Source organism: Hippocampus guttulatus, chromosome 21 (assembly GCF_054856545.1).
Source record: "Hippocampus guttulatus isolate MCC_2025c chromosome 21, RoL_Hgut_1.0, whole genome shotgun sequence".
NCBI classification, from domain to species: Eukaryota; Metazoa; Chordata; class Actinopteri; order Syngnathiformes; family Syngnathidae; genus Hippocampus; species Hippocampus guttulatus.
The window spans coordinates 10739443-10751262 of record NC_141281.1 but is presented as its reverse complement, the minus strand read 5'-3'; the positions used below and the strand labels follow the sequence as shown (position 1 = coordinate 10751262).

The following is an 11820-nucleotide window of genomic DNA, read 5'->3' as shown; positions in this document are numbered from 1 at the left end:
CCAAAAAATAACGTCACCCAATAGCATAATTGCCGAAGCACTTTTCGGAAAACGAAAACCTACGACACCAAATTCAATGACCTCGATATCGAAAAAATGTATACACCGACAAGAAAAAAAAATATTGAAGGGAATTGGTATTTTATCTTACTGTTATTGTGACAGCATGTTCAAAATGACTTGGGCAATTACGCTATTTGGCGAACGGTACCGAATTACATGCAACAAAAAGTTAAAATGTTCCTCTGGGTCCGTTTGGCCTGTGACGAAAACATGACATTCGTTTTTGTTTCAAATGTTTGTTAAAATGTTTCTCTGGAACTGCAGTGATGCTCCTTGGTCATTTTGACCCATTAAATAAAAACGAATCTTTGGAACATGTTGGGAAATTCTCATTTCTCTATGAAATATGTATAATTTGTCGTTGGTAGATGCTAAGTGTAAATACATCTTAATTTTATCTTGATTGAAAATGACAAAACCATTTTCCAGGGAACGCAATAACGTTCTGGTCAATACATTAACCGTAAAGATTTAGCTTGTACAACTTAACTTTAATGGCTAGATATGAAAGCCAAAAGGCTCCGACAGCATTGATTAAAAAAACGTTTTTAAGTGATAAAATAACGTGAGCTGCTTCCGGTCAAACGTACTGACTTAAAAGTGACAATTTTAATTATTTTGACTTCGTATTACATTGATGGCACTTAGAATGTGGTGTAATCTTGACTACATGAGGGGAGCAAGGATGATATGGGTCTATTTGACCGACAACAAAGCAGAAGAGTTATTCAACAATCGCACCAAAGAACTACTTTTACATGTTTAACAATTTCAAGTGGGCCAGCCAGTTCTTCAACATGTCAGACTTAAGAACTATTTATTTTAAAACAGGTCAACTTCTTTAATCTGGCTGCATTACTGGAGCGATCCCATATGACATGGGTCAATTTGACCCACAAGAGAGTTAAGTATCCTTTCATGCGAAATAACTACTTTTAACTATTAGTAATTCACAACAGGACCATTGCACGAACCTCGCCGCACTACAGAGTAATACGATATAATGCATCGGGTCAAATTGACCCGCTAGAGTAAAATATCCTGTCAAGTAACTACTTTTAACTATTAAAAACGTGTTCTCTATCCTGGCTGGGCCACTGGAGCGATACAAAAAAGGTGACATGGGTCAATATAACCCATGACTTAACAGTAGGGTTAAGAAAATAAACTTTGCGTCAACGGCATGTTCATAAACAGTGTCAAGACTCACCTCGAGTTCTCCGAGCAGGCGTCATGAAAGACCGCATACCCCCCCAGGAAAAAAATAAAAACACCACGAGAATTGTCTCCGAATAGGGATGTTCCACCCCACCTTATGCGGATTTCACGTACTAATTCATCACCTTCCACTGTGACTTTGGACTACTTTTCCTCCTCTCTCTCTGCTTGTCTGTGTCTTGACTGGCGGCTGAGTTTCCTTCCCTTTTCCACTCTCACCGCTTTGGGCCACAGTCCCACTCTAATTGGCTACCTTTGCTGACCTATCAGAAAATGGGCCCTTTTGGGGGGGGGGGGGTGGGGGATGAAAGGCCTGTCTGTCAAAAGGCTTCTTGCAGTAGACCGTGAAGACAAGCTGAGAAGGTGAAATGCCCCAAAAAAAAAATTCTTTTTTGCGGACGACAACGGCACCGGCTGCAATCAACAGTGAGGAAATTCTCCCGAGGCTTCTTAATGAAGCACTCTTGGGATGGCGTATTAATGAAAGCAATTAGTCATCGTAGGCTTTGTCGAACTAAAAAAAAAAAAAAAAAAAAAAAAAAAAAGGGCCCAGTATATTCATCTCATTCTTTCATAATTGTAATATAGCCTTTGGAAGACTTTTTTTTCGTCATAAGATGGGCCCTACAGGGAAAAGGGATCCATTTTGTTTTTATAAGGACTAGTAAAAGTATCCTGCGGGGCCCGCTTATTCGCCGGTTAAGTCGAGGAAGGTCAAGTAAGCTTATTCGCCTAATTACACCGTCTCCATTTTGGACGCCTGTGCCTCAATTTGCCATTTAGAATTTAAAGCACGACAGTGTACATGTCTGTTTTTGGGGGGGGGGGGGGGTGACATGGCAAAATGTCATTTGATCAAAAGAAAATTACATTGATAAAAAAACAGCTTTAAGTCAAGATTTAATGTTGTGATTCATGCAATCAGAGCAGTTGAGTTTCACCCCCCCCCCAAAAAAAAAGGTTAAATCTATCAAATCTATCTGGTGATTTTTTTATTTGCGTCCGCCGTGACGGCCATCCGGTTGAGCCGTCTGTACAGAGAGCTTTTTAACAGCTGCACCCTGGAAGAAAATACACACACACGCACAAAAACACATTAATTTAATCCGCATACATTCTCACTTCTATCGTGACAAAATGAATAAAACCCAAGAAATGATCGCGGACCTGTGAGGCTGCTGCTGCTGCTTCTGTGGCGGCGGCGGCGGCGGCAGCTTCCACCCTTGTGCGCGAGCGAGGCAACAGGCGCGAGGCGGATACGCACCCTGACCCTTGCTGGCGTTATCTGCAACTCGTACAAACACAAAAGCGTCGGGAAGGATAATGTGACCAGTGGAAGACAAAACATTGCTGCTATTTAAAAAAAAAAAAAAAAAAATCTAAATACTGTCTATCAAAATTTCTTTTCTTCAAATGTGATCCAGAACGTGGGATTTGACTTTATTTTTTTACTGTTATTTCATAGCAATATTTTTCTGAACCCTTAAAAAAAATTTAAAAAATACAGCTGGAAGAGTTTTTTTTTTAAATAATTATAATTTATTCTAATATTATTGTAAGTGACTATATGGACAGTTTGAAAATGGACACTGCGCTAAAATATGGAAAATAACGCTTCAATTAAAATGTATGACGCATAAAATGACATCCCGCTGCACCTAAATATAGCTCAAAAAGGATCAAATGCGACTGCATAGTCGTCCAAAGTTAAATACAACTGAACTCGACTGAATCAAATGTACTGTCACGGAATTGTTTGAAGTCAACAAGCCAAACAATACACATTTTTAACATTTAATTGAGAAGCGGTGCCCGGATCGTCCGTTGAGAATTCACGGATTAAGATTCTTATATGAATGAAAATTAAAAAAAAAAAATGAATCAGAATTGACCAAAAAGTGTCTTACTCATCAAAGGAGGAGGGTTCAACAGCGCCGCCTTCTTTTTCTTCTTGGCTTCTTTAGACGCTTCCCATTTCACCAGAAACTCTCTGGTCACCTCGTGAATGTCACGGCCATCCAGCGCCTCTGCGGCCAGCAAAAAAACCCCCAAAAATAACAATGAGTGCCTGGGTCATTTCCGCGTTTAGATTTTTTTTGAAGTACGAGAGCTACTTTATTTACCGAGCGCCTTGCACGCCGTGATCAGTCGGTCTCGGTACTTGGCCGTTTTACACACGGGATTTCCGCGCAAATCCATTTGAACGAGCCAAGGCCAGGACCCCGACACGCTCTCGAGCTCCTGGGGGGGTTGAGGGGTGCGGGGTTGGGTCACAAAAAAATCCGTTACTCAGTCCTCACCAGAAACAAACAGGGAAGGATGTCGAATACAAATTCCATAAACAACACATCAGTTTGTTTTAATAAATACCATTGCCGGTGTCGTGTTAACTACAAGTGCCCCCGCCCGCCGCCCCTCCCCGAGGGGGCCTTCACTTGTATGTTTATCCAAAAGGCACATTAATCCACGCCGTGGAAATATGAAGACCCTCTGGACACGCTCTGATTGTTCATTGCCTTCCTGTCTTGGCCAAAAGCGCTTCCACTTTTGCCGAGTGGCGCTGCAATCAGTTCAGAAGGGGTGGCGGGGGCTGCCGAGCGCAGGGGTGGGGGTGGGGGGGTCGTGGACCCCTGAGCACGGCTTTGATAAATGATCGTGTCAGGGCCGTCAGTCAGAAGCCCCCTCGCCGCCACCGAGGCTAACACACCCCCACCTCACCGCCGCTACAGTGGGGAGTTGTGAGTTCGGCCTCAGCCGGGCTAATGATTGGGCCAGTTATGAACCTGCATTTGAGTGGTGGGGGGGGGGGGGCTTCGATTGCGGATGAAGATGCTCCCCCCATTTGTCACCCGGGGGTTGACTGCCTGTCATCATCTTTTTTTTTTTTTTTAAATGGGAGGTCCATTTTTTCCACAAGAGCCGATTGATCCTCTTGGAATGTTTTGAGGGGATCAATAGAGGCAGACAGCTTGTATAAATGTATAAAATGCAGCCCCCCCCCCCCAAAAAAAGATACCTTGTATTCACAACGAAGCTCTAAATACAAGTGGCGATGAGGGAAGTGATGGCAATTTCAAATCACAGCCCAATGTGGTTCCCGCACACCCCAAAAAAAACCCACGTCACGGGATCGACTTCACAGTTCAATGAACGTTAGCCGACGCAACAAATAAACGAACAAAAAATAGCCCCAAAAAAATGTCACGTAAGATCCCGACGGTTTGGATTGTCGAAACGGAGAAAGCCAGAACGGTTTGAATCAAATGTGTGTGGGGGGGGGGGGGGGGGATAAGTTGGGAAAACCTCTCTCTCAATTTGGGAATTTTAACGCAAAAATACATTCAAGGAAAAATGGGAGAAATGGTTCAACGGCCGCCCCTGACGTTTGAATTCGGACGAACCTTCACGAAGCGAGAAAGCGGTTAGCGCAACGGAAGAAAATTAGCTAACCCCGATCCCAAATTTGGAGATGTGAGAAAAGCAGTTTCGGGGGGGAGAAACTGGCGCTCGTTTGAAGCCGTCAGTGAGCAAAATCCTCCGGGGAGCGCGTCGCTGATTTGTTGAATAATTCCGACCCCCGGGAGGGTCATTCGAGCCGACGGTGGGATTTGCAGGATTTGGTTGTGTTAGAACGCCGTATCTCCATCTCATTTCACGCCTGGCCGCGTACAGCTTACACAAGCGCCGTCAAGCTAATCACGCGTCCCGATTGGCCTTTAAAGGCCGAGAAGAATTTTTATTTTTTTTTACCTCCACGTTGCAAAGCTTGTTGTCAGCGGCGTAAAAATGTCGGATTTCCCACAGCGCGGCGAGGTCGGCCATTTCGTCGATGTTGTTGTTGCTGATGTTGAGGATGCGCAGAGATTTCTGGAGGGGGGAAAAAAAATCATTAGCATCGTAAAACTGAGAAATTTGTCCCCCCCCCCCCAAAAAAGAATTCTGGAAAAAAAAGCAGGACTGTATTATATCGTAAAATATGCACCAACAGTCGAAATCCTAATCAGCCATGAAGTCACGCTAGATGTCAGCAAATCCCGCGAGACTTGCTCAAGTCTCGCGAGACTTCGGCATTATTTTTCGGGAGACTTCAGCCGATTCCACGAGACTTCAGAAACTCTGCAGAGAACTTCGCAATTCTTGCCAGACTTCGACATCTGAGACCTCAATCCTTTCCATTTTCCGAGACGTCACCACATCTGGTGAGATTTCCTGAGAGTTCGACAGTAGAAATCTTTTGAGACTTCGGTGTAGCTCTGGACACATGCGAGACTGCAAAATATCTTATCCCACCACTCATGCCGTCCTAGTTGCCTCGATAACGTGTCATGGCAACATGTTCAATTTTTTTTTTTTGGAAATCTGGAACTCTTTCAATTTGCACAGCAATTTCGTTGAATGATCTAAACAAACAAGAAGCTCAAGCGCGTCCTGGGCCGTTACCGGAGCCACACAGGTCTCTTTGACATCATCAAACAACATCCCCTTTACAAGGACCACCAACCTGCAGAGGCATCTTGTACCACACACACACACACACACACACACGTCTTTTTTTAAAGCCTCTCATCTGACCTCGCTCCATCATTTTCAAGTGCGCCGTCGACGGACGACTATTTTCCGACAGTAAGGGGCAATTTTTTTTATTTTTTTAAAAGCAAAGTGGGTCATACAGCCAGCGCGCGTAGAGTCCTAGGGTCGAAAAGCAGTTTCTCCCCGGGGGGCAGCCTCTGACTCTCCATGTGCAGCTCCTCCAGCTCCCCCAGGCTCTCCAAACCCTCGAGAAGCGAGATCCTGTTACCGCCCAGGAAGCTGCAAAACACACACACACGAGAGTCTTTCAAGGTGATGACCACAAATGGTAAAGTTAAAAAAAAAAAAAAAGACACTCACAGTTTGGAGAGCTTCTGCAGATGGGCCAGGTTGTCAATGTGTGTGATATTGTTGTTCTGCAGGTACAGATGGGTTAGGTTACAAGCGAAGTCCAGGTTCTGGATCCGCGTGACGCGGTTGTTGTACAGGTAGAGGACGGTCAGGTTTTGGCATGCGGAGAGGTCGCCCTAAGGAAAAGAGGCACCACAAAAAAAAAGAAAAAAAGTAGCTTTCAAACTTCCTGGTTGTTGTCATTTCAAGGCGAATGAATATAAAACGGGAGGTAGGCCGTCTTGACACCAATATTGTGGTTTGTAATTTGCGGCGGGCTAGCGTGCAACTGCAACTTATTAGAAACAGCTGAAGCAGCGGCACTTCCGCGCCACTGGAAATCGCAAACCACAATAATAAACATGAGGTTAAGCATGCGGATGCCCTCTCAAGTGGGAAACATCTCGCTCTGAATCGGCAGCACACGGTGCGCATTCAAATGTAGATCAATTCTCGCATCTAAAAACAAGTTTGCAAGTTGTTCATCGCCGGTCTTAGGCTAGTTGAAACTTCAAACAAAGAGAATTGATGTGGACAGATTGAACATCACCCCCTGGCATGTATTCTTTATCCTCTGCCAAAAACAACCACGTCAGTAGTTAAAACAAAAGCTGTGTGTGGATTCCAATGCTAACGTGTATTGAGGCATGAAATAACATTCACTTCTTTCCATTGTATTTGTGTTCTTAATGTAGGTTTTTGCAAAGTTAAATAACACGGGGTTCTAATTTCCTGACTTTTAGTGCTTTTTTGTCGGTCGAGAACGTATCAATGGCATTCCCATTCATTTCAATGGGGTTCAGAACATTTGCATGAGTGGTGACAAAACTTAATATTATAAGAAAGAAAAAGGCAAGGAAGGCCTCTACTCACGATGTCCTCAATGTTCTGCCCGGAGAAGTGGAGATGGGTGAGGGTCCTGAGGTTGTATTGAAGGGAGAGGCGGCCTTTCTTTTTCTTGAAGTTCCTCGAATTGACTATGAGCTCCGTGGTCAGGGTTACCATGGTGGTCCTTCAGTCCTGCCCCACCCTTCTCAAAATGCACACCACCTCTAATGAATATAAACAGTAATTACCTCCCAAAAGTGATTTGGTGCCTCGGGTTCGTCCAACTAAAAGAAATACGTCATTCTTTGTTGTGATGATGTCACATACCGAGCAACTTTTTCCCTTTCACTTGTCTTTTCCAAACGACATATACGGCAATGCAACTGCTTCGTACCACGCGGCAAATGATAACTAAATACATAATATAGGATAATATACACTATGCGGTTGTCGCAAATGTCGTTCCAGACTTGCGTGTGTCGCCGTTGATGCTAACTTGGCTAGCGCGACAATGACGCACAGTACGACAATTTGACGTCGGGTACACGCACATTATAAAAAGGGGGAAAACCCCCACTTCAAAATTAGTATCCTACTTACTTTATATGATTGTTTTGCGCGTCGAAGCAAAAAAAAAAAAAGTTGAATATGAATACTGTAGTTGTTGGGTAGCCAGTGTTGCCACGGAAACCACGACGCAGCGGAAGTGAGCCGACGTTTGGCGTCTACAATTAAAACACAAATATTCCAGTATAAAAATAAACAAGAACTCGCCATTTTATCAGTACAAGTCGAGACAATTAGTTTACTAGGGTCGCGCGGTGGTTTAGTGGTTAACGCAGCACCCGTACACTTGAGAATTCGCACGTTCGAGTTGTTTCCGCGCTCATGTGGTAATCGCCAACAGTCTTAAAACACGTGCGTTCGCGTCCATTTTTCTCTCGCTCGTTAAAAGTCAGACAATCACGATAGAAAACGGATGGATAACTCATGACTCCCCAATACCGCAGTGCGGCTCGTCCCCCGTCATTACATAATGGAAGAACCAAAGTCAAGGTTCTGCACAGTCTCAACCGGTGTCCCTTTCCTGGCCAGGTTTCGCGTCCTGAGGTGGACCGTCCTCCCCGTTCGGGTCGGCGGCGTGGCAGTGACACAGGCCAGGAACTGTAGCACACTGGAGGCCATTCAAGCGTTGAGCGTGCGAGTCACTTCTGCGCCACGCCGCCGTTAATGTCACGTCGGTTTCTCGGGGCATTGTAATGGCCAAGTGTATATTTTGGATGTCGTGTTCAACCGAGGAGGGAAGCCCGTCGGGGGCGGCGGCAGACGTGTCTGCTTATTCTCTCGCACGATGAAGTCGGGCACCGCTTCTTGTAATGATTTTCACTCGCGATCCGAATCTGCTTTCTATGAGCGTTTGTGTGTTCAGTCGTCACGCTTCGCCTTGCGGTTTTGAGCTTTGACGATCATCAAAATATGTTGGAACACGTTAGGAATAGCGGCGTGATTATCAAAAAGATTTGAAAGGAAGAAAAATATGCAAGTCAAACTGGGGGCAGCCAAAAATCAGTCCTTTCCTGGAGTCATTAAGAGTTCAAGTTGGACTTGATCCCAAGGTTTCAAGAAAAAACAACAAAAAAAAAGCACAATATTATTTTGCATGGGACTTTATATTCTTTTAACTCCAACATACTTTCTGACTAGTACAACAGTGAAAGGCGCGTGGGGGGGGGGGGGGCTGAAGGGATATAAACACTTGGCAGTCAGACACACGCAAACACACTACCCAGTAAGTGCCAGAACAAGCGGAGAGGGGGAGGAAAAAGTTAATTTGATGTGTTGATTTGATTGAAGAGTTTGTCCTTAATGACTTGAGACATCAGGCCGTGAATGGCTTCGATGGTCGTCTTGCAGCTGAAGCAAATAAGCGAGCACAAGTTAGGATTCGATTTTTCAACTGGTGATTTTAATCATGACAAGGCTATAATTTTTTTCTCCTTTAAAAAAGCAATTGATTGAATTGATTATTGGGATTGGAAAAAGTTTTTCTTTTTTTTTTTAAAAGATGAAAAACTGTTGTTTTTTTTGGGGGGGGGGGGGGGGTATAGCTATTTTTTGCTGATTCTGACTTTGTTCCAAACGGTCCATACCTGTCCCGGGTGGCTTTGGCCAGCTTGTCCTCGGACTTCCTGTCGTGCGTGTCCAGTCCCAGCATGAAGCTTCCCCGGCCCAACTGGGCCTCCGACTGCTCCAGTTTCTCCGACAGGTCGAACACCTGACCCGTGGTGTAGTCTGAGTTCTGACGCACACAACACCCAAACAAAGACGGGACCGAATGAAGACGAGAGTCGCCCGCCGCTTGCGAAGAGTTTGCTTAAGGCGAGGCCAACACGGAGGCTCGTTAAAGCACAATGGCCGCCGCGCCGCTGTCACCATCTTGACGTATCGTCAATTCGTCTCGGTGCGCAGCGCACTGTTTGTATAAGCGTGCTGACTATTCAGCCCCCCACCCCGTCACTCACTCACTAAGTCAGTCGGTCAGGCTGGGTGGGGGCAGAGGGGCTCCCATGATGGGGAAAACAAGTTTACCGTGAGGAGACTGGAGGAGCTTAATGTGTTGACCCAGTATTTGTTCCAAAGCAGCTCCAGCAACTTTCTGTCCAGGGATGACTTGAAGTACGTTACTTCCAGAGCATAATACCTACGAAACACAAAGAAAATGAAAATATTTTTGCCTTTATTAACCGACTACCCACAGCGGGTTGGAGACTCTCCACCCTGCGCTTTGACGACACGATAGCATTGTGTGCAAGAGTAAATAAGTGGCTGAGACAGGTAGGACGGCGTCCTCAAAATGGGCTAAATTCATCCAGAAAAGGAGAGTAAAAATGTGAAGCAACTATTTGACCCTTGGGAAATTTCAATCGATTGAAAAATTCAAAACTCTTAATTGTCGCGATAAGCGCTAAGAAAACAGACGGGTACGACTCACTGTTTACAGTGTACGCCAAAGTCTTCAATCTTATTCAGAGGGATGGTTTGATACTCGGACGGCCCTTCGTCAGGAGGTTTGTAGCCCTGAAATGACACATTGTCAACAAATGTCAGGAAAAACCTCACACGTGCCGAAAAAAGAAAAAAAAAAGTGCTTCCGCCTACCTTGGGGTATGTCCTGAAGGCACCCAGGTTGACTTTGCCGGCTGAAATGGTCCGTGTGGGGTCGATCTGGAAAACGTGGCAAGATAGCGTAAAGCCGATCCAAGCGCAAAAAAAAATATTTCACATCCTTCAAGTTCTTACCACCACGGCAACAAAAGGCTCCTGAAACTGCTGGTTGAGCATCTGAGTGCTAACGTCGATGCCCGACAGCCAGCAGCCGTAGCCCGGGTGACTGTGATACCAACCGATGGCATTCTCCAGCCGGCCCACCTGACACACAAAAGAACATATAGCCACAAAGTTTCACACACACTCCCGGGACGATTCTTGAGGGATACAACCGCATTATCTTCAATACAAGAGCCGTATACCTGTTTGGCGTTCTCGATGTAGGCGGCCATGTACTCGTAGGCGGCGGCCTGCGCGTTGACTCGGGTCTCGGTTCCCTCCACGGGCAGCGCAAAACTGTCCATGATGATCATGCTCTCGCCATCCACCTTGCCCAGCATGAGGCCCATCACCTCCAGGTTGCCACCCGAGCGGGCGTGCATCACCATCTTCAGCAGCGCCAGTGCCGAGATCTTGGAGTACTTAAAGTAGTGGTGGCTTGTACCAGGAACACACACATGTAGCACAGTCACTAAAACATACAGTCCACCCTCCTCACTTTTTTTTTTAAATTACATAACTATTTTAAAAAAGAACTTCAGACGATATAGATATAGATTCAAAGTGAGCTTCCAAAGTTAGCAACTAAAGTTAGTTGCTAACGTTAACTTCAAACGTTAGCTGAAGCGTTTGCGAAACGCAAATAAGTGAGTTTGTGAACGGTGAACCACACATAAGTGGGGATTCACTGTACAGCGTCAATATCCGGTTCCGATGTTGTGGGTCTTTAAACCACCACAAATGAACGTTGAGCGACCTACAGTGACTTTTAAACATACAAAAGACTGAATCGGTGGCTTCAACTCACTCTTTTGTCCAAGGCTTCGCCGCGAGGATCTCCTGTTGTTGCTTCTTGTCATATTTGTAAATTTCGTCGATGCTCTGAACCTCCTGCATGCTGTTGGTGAGCTCCCAGGTCTTCTGAGCAGTGCTAAGGGCCGCCATGGTGTCTCGGCCGAAGACGAGTCGATGTCAAACCACGAACGTTCACGAAAGACGCAGAAAATGTTATCTTTTTTTGGACCAAATACGCTGATGCCGCATCAAGTAGATCCAAGCTCAGGACGCCATGACAGTCGAATACCATGTATTAGATTATGGGGGACATCGGCTTTTATGTTGCGGTTCTAAATTTTCCCGAAATTTCGTACTCGTTTTGTACATTTCGACAAATATAAGATTTAAAGTATTAATTTAATACTCGCTCAAGAGCCAATTGCGCGTTTAAGTATTCGGTGAAATCAAACGAACACGCCCCGCAAACAAACATAATGGTTCAGTCCAGGGATGAAGCCAAACCTTCCAACCGTAGCTCTACCGCCACCTTGCGACGACCGGCATTTTTACACATTTCTACCATAACACGTTACCATTTGTACTGGTATTAACATTATCATTTTTTTAACAGGGTATGTATTCTTCCAGTTTTCATATTGCTAGGCGGGAAATTCATTCATTTCCCGA

General features: G+C 45.1%; 2 protein-coding genes across 4 annotated transcripts; both read right to left on the bottom strand.

Annotated features, from left to right (window-relative positions):
- Nucleotides 1–2164: 2164 nt before the first annotated feature.
- ppp1r42 (protein phosphatase 1, regulatory subunit 42) lies at nucleotides 2165–8528 on the bottom strand. 3 transcript variants are annotated; one of them, XM_086102317.1, is made up of 9 exons: nucleotides 7630–8528; nucleotides 7075–7253; nucleotides 6172–6338; nucleotides 5952–6090; nucleotides 5032–5148; nucleotides 3405–3522; nucleotides 3189–3308; nucleotides 2449–2566; nucleotides 2165–2342 (listed from the first exon to the last, which is right to left on the bottom strand). In XM_086102317.1, the coding sequence occupies exons 2-9, from the start codon at nucleotides 7204–7206 to the stop codon at nucleotides 2258–2260; spliced, it is 996 nt and encodes a 331-aa protein (XP_085958443.1). In that variant the 5' UTR covers nucleotides 7207–7253; nucleotides 7630–8528; the 3' UTR covers nucleotides 2165–2257. The 3 variants fall into 3 exon arrangements, with proteins under 3 accessions (XP_085958443.1, XP_085958444.1, XP_085958442.1); XM_086102318.1 differs by lacking the exon at nucleotides 7630–8528 and adding an exon at nucleotides 7357–7607; XM_086102316.1 differs by lacking the exon at nucleotides 7630–8528 and having other exon boundaries at nucleotides 7075–7607.
- A 150-nt stretch (nucleotides 8529–8678) lies between these two features.
- On the bottom strand, nucleotides 8679–11456 carry cops5 (COP9 signalosome subunit 5). The gene is made up of 8 exons (XM_086102315.1): nucleotides 11165–11456; nucleotides 10560–10794; nucleotides 10330–10458; nucleotides 10189–10254; nucleotides 10022–10107; nucleotides 9619–9730; nucleotides 9180–9328; nucleotides 8679–8943 (listed from the first exon to the last, which is right to left on the bottom strand). Exons 1-8 carry the CDS (start codon nucleotides 11299–11301, stop codon nucleotides 8856–8858), a joined length of 1002 nt encoding a protein of 333 aa, XP_085958441.1. The 5' UTR covers nucleotides 11302–11456; the 3' UTR covers nucleotides 8679–8855.
- Nucleotides 11457–11820: the final 364 nt, after the last annotated feature.

Excerpts from the sequence above, each read along its gene's own strand:
- ppp1r42 (XM_086102317.1), bottom strand. The coding sequence starts at position 7,206 with ATGGTAACCCTGACCACGGAGCTCATAGTCAATTCGAGGAACTTCAAG. Across the intron at positions 3,523-5,031 it reads ACAAGCTTTGCAACGTGGAG|GAGCTCGAGAGCGTGTCGGG; the intron begins GTAAAAAAAAAT and ends CAACCCCCCCAG. Across the intron at positions 2,343-2,448 it reads CAGCAGCAGCAGCCTCACAG|GGTGCAGCTGTTAAAAAGCT; the intron begins GTCCGCGATCAT and ends ATTTTCTTCCAG.
- cops5 (XM_086102315.1), bottom strand. The coding sequence starts at position 11,301 with ATGGCGGCCCTTAGCACTGCTCAGAAGACCTGGGAGCTCACCAACAGC. Across the intron at positions 10,459-10,559 it reads ACATCGAGAACGCCAAACAG|GTGGGCCGGCTGGAGAATGC; the intron begins GTATACGGCTCT and ends TTTGTGTGTCAG. Across the intron at positions 9,731-10,021 it reads TTTGGCGTACACTGTAAACA|GTATTATGCTCTGGAAGTAA; the intron begins GTGAGTCGTACC and ends TGTGTTTCGTAG.